This window comes from Leptinotarsa decemlineata, unplaced genomic scaffold (genome assembly GCF_025532065.1).
Source record: "Leptinotarsa decemlineata unplaced genomic scaffold, Ldec_3_MD MMD2_P_RNA_scaffold_2, whole genome shotgun sequence".
In the NCBI taxonomy this organism is placed as follows: Eukaryota; Metazoa; Arthropoda; class Insecta; order Coleoptera; family Chrysomelidae; genus Leptinotarsa; species Leptinotarsa decemlineata.
Window position 1 is genome coordinate 912,014 of NW_027412529.1, and position 13,950 is coordinate 925,963.

The 13,950-nt window shown below is 34.3% G+C and overlaps 2 protein-coding genes across 2 annotated transcripts; one reads left to right on the forward strand and one right to left on the reverse strand.

The window, feature by feature from the left end:
- Window positions 1-591: 591 nt before the first annotated feature.
- Window positions 592-4,628, forward strand: Gar1 (Gar1 ribonucleoprotein). Its single transcript, XM_023159251.2, is given in 5 exon segments — window positions 592-850; window positions 955-1,333; window positions 4,021-4,204; window positions 4,207-4,331; window positions 4,334-4,628. Coding segments are annotated over 4 exon segments (720 nt in total). The 5' UTR covers window positions 592-850; window positions 955-964; the 3' UTR covers window positions 4,376-4,628.
- Window positions 4,629-6,832: 2,204 nt separating this feature from the next.
- On the reverse strand, window positions 6,833-13,634 carry Larp7 (La related protein 7). The gene is given in 6 exon segments (XM_023159247.2): window positions 6,833-7,078; window positions 7,081-7,345; window positions 8,908-9,163; window positions 12,291-12,577; window positions 12,839-13,407; window positions 13,475-13,634. Coding segments are annotated over 6 exon segments (1,572 nt in total). The 3' UTR covers window positions 6,833-7,043.
- Window positions 13,635-13,950: the final 316 nt, after the last annotated feature.

Here is a 13,950-nt window from a genome sequence, read left to right on the forward strand (position 1 = left end):
AAAGTTTATCCAGATGCGACATCTACTGAACATATTGAAACTAAGCCAGATGGTAAAACAACAACCAAGTTTGTTGTGCTTCTTGAACATCGAAGTAATTTATTTCACCTATTCATTAGTTTCTTACGCCGATAATAAACGCACTAACAGACATTTTTGAAATCAAATAAGTCACAGAAAATGCGAATATTCGGATAAACATTCAGAGAAACATTACACAATTAGAGAGAAAAGCGACGGCTTTTTTCCAGAAAAGGGCCATAAGTGTAGAAGAGAATAAGGAACTCATAGACATTATTTTTATAACCACAATTTACGGAAAATTTAAATTTCAGAGTCCTGTAACAATTTTCCTTTACTTTCTTTTGTGTTTGTTCAATCCTTACTAATTCTCTAAACCCTCAATAGCTAGTTAGACGCTGATGAAAAACTAATAAAAGAAAAAATTGAAAAAGTTCAACAAATTTGGTGAAGAAGAGACTGAAGGGTTGACAATCTACCCATCAAACAAGAAGAGCAAAATACAAACATTTTTGTCGAAGCTGGGTAATGACCTAGAAGCTAAACTCAAAATCCAAGAAGAATAAGAAGTGTTCTGTGGTTATAAAGTTACTTCGATAACCTTAAAATTTTCTGCTAAAGTACCATGTGTCGGTATATTTGAGTATGTTTATAGTATATAAATGAATCAAAGTTGAATATTCATTCTAATGCAGTTCCCTTGAATCGTTCAACGATTCACTAAGAAGAATTTTGGGAAAAAATAACATCTTCCTCATTGTGTTCACAGTCGGAGTTTGGAATATTTTCTCACAATCAGCTATATAAAAAGGAACTTTTGTTGATAAAGGTACGTCTTGCCTAGAAATACAGATAAAATTACTGGTCCTTCTTCTGTGGGTACTAGTTTCGACAACAGATTTATAAACATTCAGGTTAGTGCAATCATAACAGTTCTTCCAGGATGTCTTTCCGAGGTGGAGGAGGTGGTAGAGGCTTCGGAGGAGGTGGCAGAGGCTTCGGAGGAGGCGGCAGAGGTCGTGGAGGTGGAGGTAGGGGAGGCCGAGGAGGCTTCGGTGGCGGAGGTAGAAATTTCGACCAAGGCCCCCCGGAGCGGGTTATTTCGTTGGGATACTACGAAAAGGCGGTGCAAGACGATCTGGTTTGTAAGGTTGAAATCGAGGATGTTCCCTACTTCAACGCCCCTATTTATCTAGAGAATAAGCAGCAGATTGGGAAGATCGATGAAATTTTCGGAAATATCAGGGACTATTCCGTAACGATAAGGTTGTCTGATGATGTTAAAGCTAGCAGTTTTCAGAAAAATCAGAAGGTGGGTCTTGAATACAATGTTTTTTATTTTTTGTCAGTTGGTAGGTCATTAAGATCAATGGAGCCTTTGAAAAATACTAAATTTGTTCTCCCTTTGAAATTTGTTCTGACAATATGAAAATTGCTATTACTGTGAGTTTGGTGTTCATAGATTTCGTAATTGACCATTTGCTTGAAATAGGAAGGAGACAAAATCATTTATTATCTTATTAATATCATTGTGCAGTACCGTAATCTTTGCAACACGGCAAACACTTTAGACAAACAGTTTTGCATGCATTAGCATGTCTCACACTTTATAAAAGTTCTCATGCCTCTATTTTGCAACTTCTGCTGGTGACTAATTTTATTCAAATCCCTTGAGTACATAATTAATGAACGATATTTCCAACAACACGGTTATTCAAAAGGTAAATCCATTTGTACCAACTTTACTCTTTACAAAAAATATTTAACTAAAAATCTTGAGAGGAGACTACAAGTTGACTCAGTCTATACTGACTTTTCCAAAGCCTTCGATAGAGTTAAGTACGGCCTACTATATCTAAAGTTCAAGCGCTTAGTATAGGCAGAAATGCTCTGCAAGTAATCACTAGCTTCTTAACTGGTAGAAATCTGTCTGTAAAATACGGAGATACAACATCTACGCCCATTTTGGTGCCATCTGGGGTTCCGCAGGGATCCCCTGCTGTTCAACTTGTTTGTATCGGACATAGAGTTTGTTTTCAAATATTCATAATTTCTTGTTTACTGATAATCTCAAACTTTATCGAGCAATTACTTGCCAGAAAGATGCTGAATTAGTTCAAAAAGATCTCTAAGCTTTTTCCATGTGGTGAAGAAATAATTTGTTAGAGGTAAACATTGATGAGTGTCAAATCATTACGTTTGCTAAAATTAGAAGTCCAATATTCTTTAAATATACATTGAATAATAAGCTCTTGAAAGAGAAACATTTATTCGCGATCTGGGAGTTGAATTTGATATCGAAATCAATTTCAATCCTCAAGTATTAGAAATTGTGGCAAAAAGTCTCAAAATGCTGGGTTTTGTGTTGAGAATTTCTACTGATTTTTCAATCAAAACAAAAAAGATTTTATATTGTTCTTTCGTAAGATCCATTCTTGAATATTGTTTGATTATATGGGAACCATACTATAATGTAAATATCGATTTGATTGAGAATGTTCAAAAAAAATTCTTAAAGAATTGTGTTTATATAATTTTTTTTTCGTACAAATTATGCTTTGAACAGTCTGATGCCTCATATTTTGAAGCTGGGAAATCAATATCATAATAACTTATATCTGTTTAATGTATCACTTCAGGTCTTTAAAAATCAATTGGAAAGGCTATAGCATTTTCGAAGCTTTTCTTTAACTTACCATTTTCTTTGTAAGTACCGGTTTTGTTACATCTTTTTTCTTGTAAGTACCAGAATTGTTTAATCTTTTAGTGATATAGTCACTAGACATAAGAATTTATTAATTTGAAATGAAGGGGTTATATTTTTAGGAGTGATTAATTTTTGGGAAAGAAAGTTTTTGGTTTTCTACTACTCCATCTTGATACAAAAAAAGGATGAGGGAATCTTCCAAAGAAAGGAAGGAAGTAATCAATTTGTAAATAAGTAACTCTATACATGGATGTGTAGATCATGCAAAGAAGTAACTTTCAGACACAAACTGAAAGAAAGTCCTCCTGAAACAGCTACTTTCAAATAAACATTGAATTACACGAAAGAAAAAAAAAACTTTCGAAACAAATACTTCTATATGAACACTGAATTAAACATAAAATACTTTTCTCTACTCAGTTTGTATTTCAAACATTCGTTGTGGAATAAAAATCAGATATCATTCACATGAGTTCTACTTTAAATGAATGGTAATTAATTGCACTTACATGGAACAATGTCATCCTCACTGGTATACATCGATGTTTCGCCCTAAGACACTTGCCCTAAGGCTCTTCAATACCAAATTGGATAAAATTATAGAAAATACACACACTTCATTCATGAATTACGATTTTTAATGTCACGGAATAAGCTTGATCTGCTTATGTCATCGATGACATCGTAATGACATTCATTCACCTATTTGATTTAATCCCAGCCAAGAGGAATCTTTGCTAAATGTTTTGTAAAATTGTAAATTGTAATTTAGACATCAGACATAAGCATTCAAAAATACTTTTTAGTTCCTCACACTTTGTTAAATATGTTTTTGTAAATCGGCTTTGCGGTTGAATAAATAAATGAACTGTAATTTTAGCAGCAGTTGGTGAATTGCATAGTTTTTTTATGGTAGAACAGCTTCAAACACGTCTCAGAATCATCAATTCGTTGTTTTTGGTCGATTGTGAGGTCCTACGGCGCCCACTTTGAACAAGGCTTTCGCATACGCAAATATTAGTGCAGGATATGTCCAACACGTTCCTTTGATATCTTTAGAGCCTCAGCTGTCTCCATCATCTTCACTTTGCGGTCATCCAAAATTATTTTGTGAAATTTGTTTTTGTTTGGGATGTCCTCATTTCACTTTACTCGATAAACGTAAATAAAGGCACAGCTTAACACCTAACAAAGTAGTTGTTTGAACTTAGTGAATAAATAAATCAAATTGAATAAGCAACATAATGATTGTTTGAATTTCCTATTGTATTTATTTAATTTTTTATTTTCAGTTGTTCATCGACCCGGCAAAACTTCTTCCCCTCCAAAGGTTCCTCCCGCAGCCTCCCGGTTCGATTCAGAAAAGAGGTGGCAGGGGCGGTCGCGGAGGAGGCGGCCGAGGCGGCGGCGGTAGAGGAGGTTTCGGTGGCAGGGGAGGACGAGGTGGAGGAGGCGGCGGCGGACGAGGAGGCTTCGGGGTGGCCGAGGAGGTGGTTTTGGAGGCGGCGGACGCGGAGGTGGTTTCGGTGGCGGCGGACGCGGAGGTGGCGGCGATAGGAGAAGCGGTGGAGGCGGAGGATTTAACAGAAATAGCGGCGGCGGAAGTTGGGGCGGGGTGGTGGAGGTGGGGGTAATAGGAACTGGTAGGGTTACGATTAGGGATAGTTTGAAAATTTCTTACATGCTTTAGCTGTATTGGAGTTTTTTACAAGTTTTAATAGGTACTCTTTGAGTTTGTAATTTGCGATACATTTTTTATTGCCTTTTGTTCAATGATTTGGATTTTTTCAAAATTGTTTTTTGGTATGTTTCATGCAAAATGTATCTGAATGATTTTCCTGTATATATTTCCCAATCGAAACCACTGTAACGATATACAAAATTAAACTATAGTTTTTTACACTGATTTTTCTCATTTAAAATTTCACTTATACAGCATTATAATAATAATAATAACGTCTTTATTATTTCCTTATTATTTGAATAAAAATAATCCTTCAAAATATATTTAAGAAAATAAAGGGCGAAGTTCAACTCGGCAGCGGAGAGTGCTACTCTGTTGTTCTTCAACTTAACCCTGAAAAATACCTATGTACCTGTTGAATGATACAAAAAAACAATGTATTCCCCATATATTCTCCACTTAGGCCTATTGAGTATTGTACAATGAATCGAACAGTCCACATCTCTGCTAATGTTTTGCGGATTAATTTTCTGCTTCGTCAGATATATAATAAATATATATTTTGTTTTATTTGTGTTTTCCTCGCCTACAGAAATGTATATGATGTAGTGTTTTAGTGAATATGAAATGCTTGTTGTCTGATGTTTCAATATTATTGTGGAAAAAAGGTTTTGGCTTTCTACTTATCCATCTTCATATAAAAAAAATGGGAATCTTCCAAAGAAAGGAAGTATGCAATCAATTTCAAAACAACATCTTTCGAAAGATGTGTAGATAATGCAAAGAAGTAACTTTTGAGTAACTTTGCATGATTTGATAGTGGTGAATATAAAGACAGTCTACATGTTTTTCTCCAACTACACATTTCATATATGTGGTGCCTTAAGAAGTTCGCTTCCATCAGTGTTCTCATTTGCCCCATCCGGAAGGTGTTCATTTTACAGGGTAGCTGAGAAACCCCACTGTAAAATGTGGTAGTGTACTGTTTACCAGGTTGGTGTATACATTTACCAGGTTGGCCTATACGTTTGCCAGGTTGGCCTATATGTTAACCAGGTTATCATGTACTGTTGGCCAGGTTGGCCTGTACATTTGACAGGTTGCCCTATACTTTTGACAGGTTGGCCCGTACTGTTTGCCAAGTTGGCCTGTACCGTTTGCCAGGTTGGCCTATACGTTTACCAGGTTAGCATGTACTGTTTGTCAGGTTGGCCTTTACCAGTTTGGCTTTTACAATTTGCCAGATTGGTCCGTAAGTTTGCTGGGTTGTCCTGTACCGTTTGCCAAGTTGGCCTATACGTTTACCAGTTTGGCTTTTACCGTTTGCCAGATCGGCCTGTACGTTTGACCCGAACTGTTTGCCAGATTGGCATGTATGTTTGACAGGTTGACCCGTACTGTTTGCCAGGTTGCTCTGTACCAATTGCCAAGTTGGCCTATACGTTTTTTAGGTTGGCCTATAAGTTTACCAGTTTGGCTTTTACCGTTTGCCAGATAGGCGTGTACGTTTGACAGGTTGACCCGAACTGTTTGCCAGGTTGGCCTGTACTGTTGCCAGGTTGACCTGTGTTTTTCTGATAGAAACATCGTTTTTTTTCATCATAAAAGATAATGTTTACAAATAAACATTCAGTTTTCAGAATAAATAATAATTATCAATTTGTTTCATTTTTCATTCATAGCTGTAGGTGTTGGAATAAAACTGCAGTAATATTCATTACTATACCAAAGGTTCCTAACAGTGCATCACAAGAACAAAAATAAGTTGAATCGGTTCAATTTAGGTAATTTGAGACCTTTCAGAATCGACTTCTTGAAATCATTTTGCTCAAAATCAAGAAATAAAACTTTCCTGGAACAAAGGGTTAAATCAAAATAATCTCTCTGGAATATTGTATTATCTATTTAAAAATCTGTTTTTTCCGTTTATCAGGTGTTAAACTAAAAAAATCTCTCTGGAATATTGTATTATCTATGTAAAAATCTGTTCTGCTCTGTTTCAATCTGTTTTTCCGTTTATTAGCTGTTATCACCTACGAATGACAACCATTAGAAGTAGAAACTTATGTGAGCTAATGTAAATAAATAGATAAAATAAGAGAAATAAAAGAAAACATGACTCGCATTTTATTTACACGTGAATTGACGAACAATCATGCGAAAATATATCTGATTGCACAATGATGCATCTGTGACGGAAGAGTATATGATTCTATTACAAATTTCAGTGTGTTGTTTCATTGAAAAATAGATCAATCTCAATGATATGCTTTCAAGACGTGAGTTTCGTCAACCAAGTTGGTTGCATCATGATCATAGTAATGGATTAGTAATACAGTTGAGGTGTGCAAATATTATTATCATAATTAGAAAACCGAAGAGAATTAAGGGTAGAGGCCATACTTCAGACAAACACAGCATTTGCAACAATTACATATAATGTATAGTTTTTTTCTAAAAAAAATCTTAAAATACCGACTAACTCTAGCCAGTAAACTTATTTGTACTTGCTTCGTAAGTTCATACAATGCAGGACCACGAGTAACTTCCTAGAAAATTACCCTTTTGAACGACCAACAGATTGAAAATAAACAGCTCAACCTCCTGGTGGGTACAAACTCCAAAACCCGTTCATTCCCCCTCTTCAAACTTGATATGCTGGGCCTATTCTTCTCGGCTTTTTTCAACAACTTGTTCCTCCCCCTCAGTTTCTTTGTGCTCTTTGCGAACTTGACGTTCCTGTCGTTCTGGATTTTTTCCCAATACACTTTCTCCTCGTCATTGTGCAATACTACTTTCTCCCCTGGAAAATCTTGGTCTGTAAATTCTCTGGCGCTGTCCGAGTTGGAGAACCTCACAAAAACTTCTTCGCTGCCAGCCGGTAAGGGAACGTCCACGTACTTGACCTCCGATGAGAAGGCTTTGATTTCGTTCTGGAAAAAAGTTCAAAGTGAATTGCTTTACTATATTGAAACTTGTTATAAAAATTGTCAATGGCACGGCGACAATGTTTGTGTGCGTGTTTTCCGTTTTATGTGTTTTACTTACTATCTTTGTGTGTTGTTTTGTCTGTGTTGTGTGGGAGTTTTATTGCTTGTTTCCTTTTTATTATTTTTTTCATTTTTGTGTCTTTTGTGAATTGTGTTTTGTTTTTGAGCTTTTTCGCGTTTTTTAGTTCTTGCCTTTCTGGCGTTTTTTGTGCTGTGTGTTGTTTTCTGTGTCTTGTGTTGACTGTTTTGAGTTTTTGGCTTTTTATGATTTTTTCGTAGTTTTTTTTGGGGGTTTTTTCGGTTTTGGTGATTTTTTAACGTTTTTTTTTGTGTTTTTAAAGTGTTCTCTCTGTGTTGTGGTGATGTAAATTTTGTGTTGTGTTTCGTGTTGTGTGTTATATGTGTTGTAGTGTCTGTTTTGTAAGTTTTTTTCGTTGTTTTCTGGCCATTTTTGCGTTTTTGTAATGTTTAATGTGCTGTGTAGCTTTTCTCAGTTTTTGTGTTGTCAATGTGTTGTTCTTGTGTTGTGTGATGTAAATTTTGTGTTGTGTGTGTTATGTGAAGTATGGTGTTTTGTATGAACTTTTTTTCGTTCTACTGAGTTTTTTGTGTGAGGTTTTTGTGTGTTTTCCGTTTCTTAGTTTTTTGGCATATTTTGCCTTTTTGGAATTTTTACATTTTGTTTATTTTCCCTCTTTTGCATTTTTTGTGTTTCTTATATGGAGTGTGTGTTGTTAGTTTTATGTTTTTGATCGTGTATGTGAGTATGTGTTGTCTTCCGTATCGAGTGTAGTGTGCTGTATGTTGTGTTGTCTGTTTTGTGTTTTTAATACTCTATCTTTTTTTGTTTTTTTTTCCTAGTTTTTTTGTTGTTCTTTTGCTATTTTTGCGTCTTTGTCATTTTTGTGCGATTTTTATGTTTTTTGTTTTAAATGTGTTCTCTGTGTATACTGTGCTGTGTGTGAGCACAGCACAGTATACTTCACTTAATGTGTTATGTGTTCTGTGAAGTATACTGTGCTGTGTGTGAGCTTTTTCCGGTTTGTTTTTTGTTTTATTTTTTGTAAGTTGCCGTTCTGTTTTTGTACCTTTTCGCTTCTCAGTCTCAAGAAATAAACTCAATATTCCTAGTCTTTTTTTGAAATAGAAATGTGCAGTTCTGCCTAGTGATACGTTTTCAATGATACACCCTGTATTTTCTGCTAATAATGACACCTTTCAATGTTTTGATGAGGATGATAGTGGATGCACCGTTTTATATTTCGTTGTTGGCAATAATGATTTGCCATAACCATCAATGTCATTTGTCAAAATAATTCATGACAACAATTGATCTACTAATTTTTGAATTATTTGATGTTCTCTGCACAATAAACGAAAGGTAAACAACCAAAAAGAATAGAAACATATTAGTTTGATTTTAAGTTTGAATTATCGTCACAAATGACAAGAGATTCATAAAAATTTGAATCCGACTGTATTAAAATGTAAAAAAACTCTCTCACCTTTAACTTTTTGGCATCCATGCAAGGTTCTGCCAACTTCAACTTGACTATAACACCGGGAACGTACTCCAACTTGACGGGTTCCTCCTCTTTCTGGGGCATCTCTTCCACCAACTGACCAGCTTCTTCTTTAAGAGCTTTCGTCCGTATGTGTCCTTTCGCAGAAAACTTCTGTCTGTTGAGGTACTGCTTGAACTCTCTCATCTTCTTCCTCTGCAAATCCAGATAGCGATTCCGCATTTTTTTCCATTCGAATCTACAAAGGGATTGAATTTTTCTCATCAGTAGCACATACATCGCGTTGAAACTGTACAGGTTTTTTTTTGTACAATTTTGTATGTCAATGTATAACCATTAACATTTATACTTTTAGATATTTCTAATGTTTCCCTAACCAGATTCAACCTTTTTTTATTTATGGTGTAATTGATTTCCTCTTTTATTTATTACCATATGTGATGGAATTGACTGATACTTGATGAAAATCCATAACGTGTACAAGAAACACTTTATTGTGGGATTTTTACGCCACAGTGAAACTTGTTTCGCTAAACAATAGCTTTCTCAAGCATTTTTAAGAACATATAGTAGATTTCTCAAGCATTTTCAAAAATAAACAATAGCTTTCTCAAGCATTTTCAAGAACATATAGCAAGAACATATAGCATTGTTTTTCAAGGGTTTTGATCGGTTCAACAAATTACCTAATGCAATTAACACATACCTTTTTTTTTATATCTACCATTCTAGTTGATTTGTATATTATTAGGATATCCTATTTAAATAAAGATCTATCTATCTATTTTTAAGAGTATACAATAGCTATATATGAGAAGTTTTTTAAAGGATAAAACACAAGCACTAAAGGAAAATTCTTAAGGTGTTCTCAGAGCGGTGCCTGTGCGAAAGTAGCGTTTCACGTTGGATTTGAATAGGTCGAGATTAAATTTATTTAGAAAACCGTTTTCAGGAAGTTTATTTCACATAAACGCTGTGAAAGAGTTCCCAAACAGTGAAGTGCGAGGTGTACTGAGTTGAACCTCAGAACGATGGACAGCCACATTGCGTCGCGTATTTCTAATATGTACCGCTCTTGGTGGAAACAATGTGCCAAGTCACTTGAACACCTCCCGTGTGATATGCTTCCTGAATATTTTGAAGACAAAATACAATTCTCAAGTAACAGCAATACAAGAAATTCAATAGATATCCATTTAAAGAGATATACTACAAGTTTTGAACAAAATTAATTATTTTATAAAGTTTTGCTGAATTAAAATGAATTAGTTGCCACTAGAAATAAAACATTGCGAAAATTTTGTAAAATTTAGAGAAATGTGTTTAATTTTTGTTCAATAATTTCAAATACGTCATAATAGATGAACAACATGGATTCTACAAAGGAAGGTCTACTGCCACCAATTTGGCTGTCTATCAAAACTTCATCACAAATAAGCTTGAGCAAGGGTTCCAAGTTGATGTTATCTACACGGACCTTGCTAAAGCCTTCGATTCAGTTTGTCATGAACTATTAATTTTAAAACTTAATAATCTTGGAATAACGGGCAGATACTTGAAATTTATTGAATCCTACCTTTCCGGTAGATCGCAGAATGTGAGGATAGCTGACAGTGTGTCAGAAACAATTCATGTAACTTCAGGGGTTCCGCAAGGTTCGCACATTGGTCCTATATTATTTCTACTCTTTATTAATGATGTTAAATCAGTGTTTAAACACTGTAATATCTCTCTGTATGCGGACGACCTTGAATTTTTCAAAACAGTGCAATCTACCAATGATATTGAATGTATACAGAATGACCTAGATAGCTTTTGTACCTACTGTAATACTAATTGTCTAAAAGTTAACATTAAGAAATGTAATGTGTTGAGATTTTATAGAATGAGACATCCTGTCATTGGAAACTACTCCATTAATGATGCAACTCTTCAAACTGTCAAAAGCTTATGCGATTTGGGAATCACTTTCGATAAAAAATTTCAATACATACTTTTCAGAACTTGATCTTTTTCATTTGTCATATTTAAAATTCAAAAAAATGGCAATTAGACGACTTCATCAAGAGATTGTTCATTAAACTTCTGAATAGTCGTTTATTATTTCTTTTAATAATCATAACTTATTCTAGTACTCGTACATGTCTTTTTTTTTAATTTAAACTTAATGCACTATTTGACAAATGAAAATGCATACCTTTATTTAATATGAAGTAATAACTTGACTCTAGGGTTTGTTTGCACATTGATGTAATATTTGTTACAATTCTGTAATGTACTTGACATAGTTACGTTTTAGTTTTATAATTAAATTATTCATTAGTGTTGAATGTCTTTAAGCTTATTTTTGTCTTTTTAATATTTTTTTTTATGTTCCATTTGGTATTTTATTAATAGTTTGTGGTGTATAGGACTGATAAAAAATAAATAGGTTTATTTATTTTTAAGCAATTATAATAGTTATATTATGGATTTTACTTGTTGGGTTCATAACTGAACTCTAATGCTTGACTGGTTTCAACAATTGAAACTTTCTTGACGTACCATTTGGGATTTTATAATAATTCTGTAGTGTACTTGACCGATAAATAAATAACATTGATTTCTGAGGACTTTTTAAAAATTTTTATTCATTATTCATATCGGCTTTATACAGAGTTTACTTGAAAATAATATAATTCAATAATTCATGTTATCAACCAATTATAATGATCATCTGTAGTGTTTTCTTACATTTGTATTTAGTAGCTTCATAGCCAAATAAACTCACTATTATTAATTAGTAAGAGTAATTCACCAAACTTACATTTATATAATCGTCTTCACTCATATGTGAAATCACAAAACATTCAAAAATTTAAATTACATGTTGAAAAGTTTCTTCTCCAACACAGTTTTTATAACGTCAGTATCTACAACTTCACATTGTCAATCACCTTCAAACAAATCTACAACTTGTGAAAGAGCTCATATTCTCTCAATATTCTTCATTAGAAAACCAATTTTATTGATTGCATATAGTTGTAAGAAACCTATACTCTTTTTTATCATTCTGTTAAATCTGTTTCAGTTGAAAATCTTTTTTTCCGTTAACCAGCTGTCGTACCCCTACAAACGACAACTCTAAAAAGTCAAAACTTGTGGGAGTCAAATACCAACAAGCTAAGTACCAACGTGTGATTCCCAACTGTAGTGGATAATTTCGTCTTTGTAACTCTAAGCAAGAATTTCTGTATTTGTGACTCGCCATAAATGTACTACGCTCTGCTCAAAATATTATTATATCAGAAGTGAGAGACCAAAGTTCAAAAAAACCTTAACGAACTAGGTAAAAAACATGTTGAGAGGGAATGAAACTAACTCACTTTGATAAAACCTGCAGCCCAAGCTCTTTGATGTAATTCTTCTTCTTGTCTTTCTTCTGCTTCTTACTCTTTCTTTTACTATCCGTGTCTCCCCCTTCAATTGTTTCATTCCGAGTTTCTGCCTTTGCGTCTTCTTCCTCAGCTTTCCTAATGTCTCCTTTGTTTTCATCGATTTGTCTTTCTTCATCGTCGTTTTGTTCTTTCTTTTCTGAATGCCCATTATTTTCCACTAATAGTTTAATTTTCTTTGATTTGGATCCACTCACCTTAGGAGCTTCTTTGGCAACCTAAAATTGAGCATATTTTTTTCCTTTGACGAGTTCAATAATACAAATGAAGTAATAGAAATTAGGCAAACTCACAATCATCAACGGAAAATTAACACCCTATTACGATCTACTGTGGTCTTTCAGGAGTATTTGAATACGTTAATGTTTATTTGTAAATAAACATTCCATATCAAGTTTACGTTAATTGCTCTGTCACTTTTGATAATTCTTTCTTACTATACGTTTTCATAAACACCAAGTCAACAAAAATCATATTACCTCATCTGCTTCTTCAGACAACTTTCTCTTCCTCGAACCACTATCTTTCTCATATGAGTCACTTTCTTCCGTCACACCAACATCGTCTCCATCCATCTCTTCAAACTTAGTTATTCTATTCACAGCCGGCTCCACACTATCTTGAGCTTCAAAAGTTTTTATACTTCTCAAGTCTTCCGGATTGGTTTCCGAGGGCATTTTACAACCAATGCTATCAAAGAAAGCGAGGGCGCTCTTAGCATCGGATTCTTTCTCAAATTCGATGAAAGCGAACCCTTTGTTACCCTTGTTGTTCATATACTTGGGTATCGAAACGTAATCAATTTTCCCAAAGTCTGAAAACAGCTGAGTGAGCCATTCGTGGTCGGCATCCAGTTTTATGTTTTCTACATAAATGGTGCATTCGTCAACATTTTCTTTAGTGACTAAGGGCGTGATACGGCGGATTTTTTCTTTATCTTCTGAGAGTTCTATTATTTTGGATTTGCTGATTGCCTTACGAATATCGTCTATGGTACAGTTGAGTTTTTTGATTTTGTTGAAATCCATGAAGATTTTTAGGTTAACATCTAGAAATTGAAATCTGTGAGAATTTGGAGAAGTTCTTAAAACGTTTTGAAGGAATTGTTAACTTACAAGGATCTTCCTTTAGGAGTTGAGACATAAATCTATCTTTGGTGAGATTAGAGTTGCTAAAATAAAATTCCATTTGCTGTAATATTCGGTTATAAAGCTGTTTCTTTCGCTGTCTGCCTTTTTTGGAAGTTCCGGCTAATTCATATTCTCCTTCACCCATATTTTGCAGTTAGAAATAGAAAATATTAGTAAATATAAGAATTCAGAAGAACGAAGGAGGTTATTTTCAAATTCACAAAATAACAAAATAAAACACAAAACACAACCACAGTATTTTGATACTGTGACAACTATTTGACACAGAATAGTTCATTCTGTGAGTCACAGAACCACTTATCACAGAGGAAGAAAAAATCCTTATAAACTCTCCCTGTAGATGTCCTTCCACTGAACTTTTATATATACAGTTCAGTGTGCCCTTCACATTTTAGGTAATAGTCGGTTAATGAACTTTGGATATTTTCTTCGATCTCAGA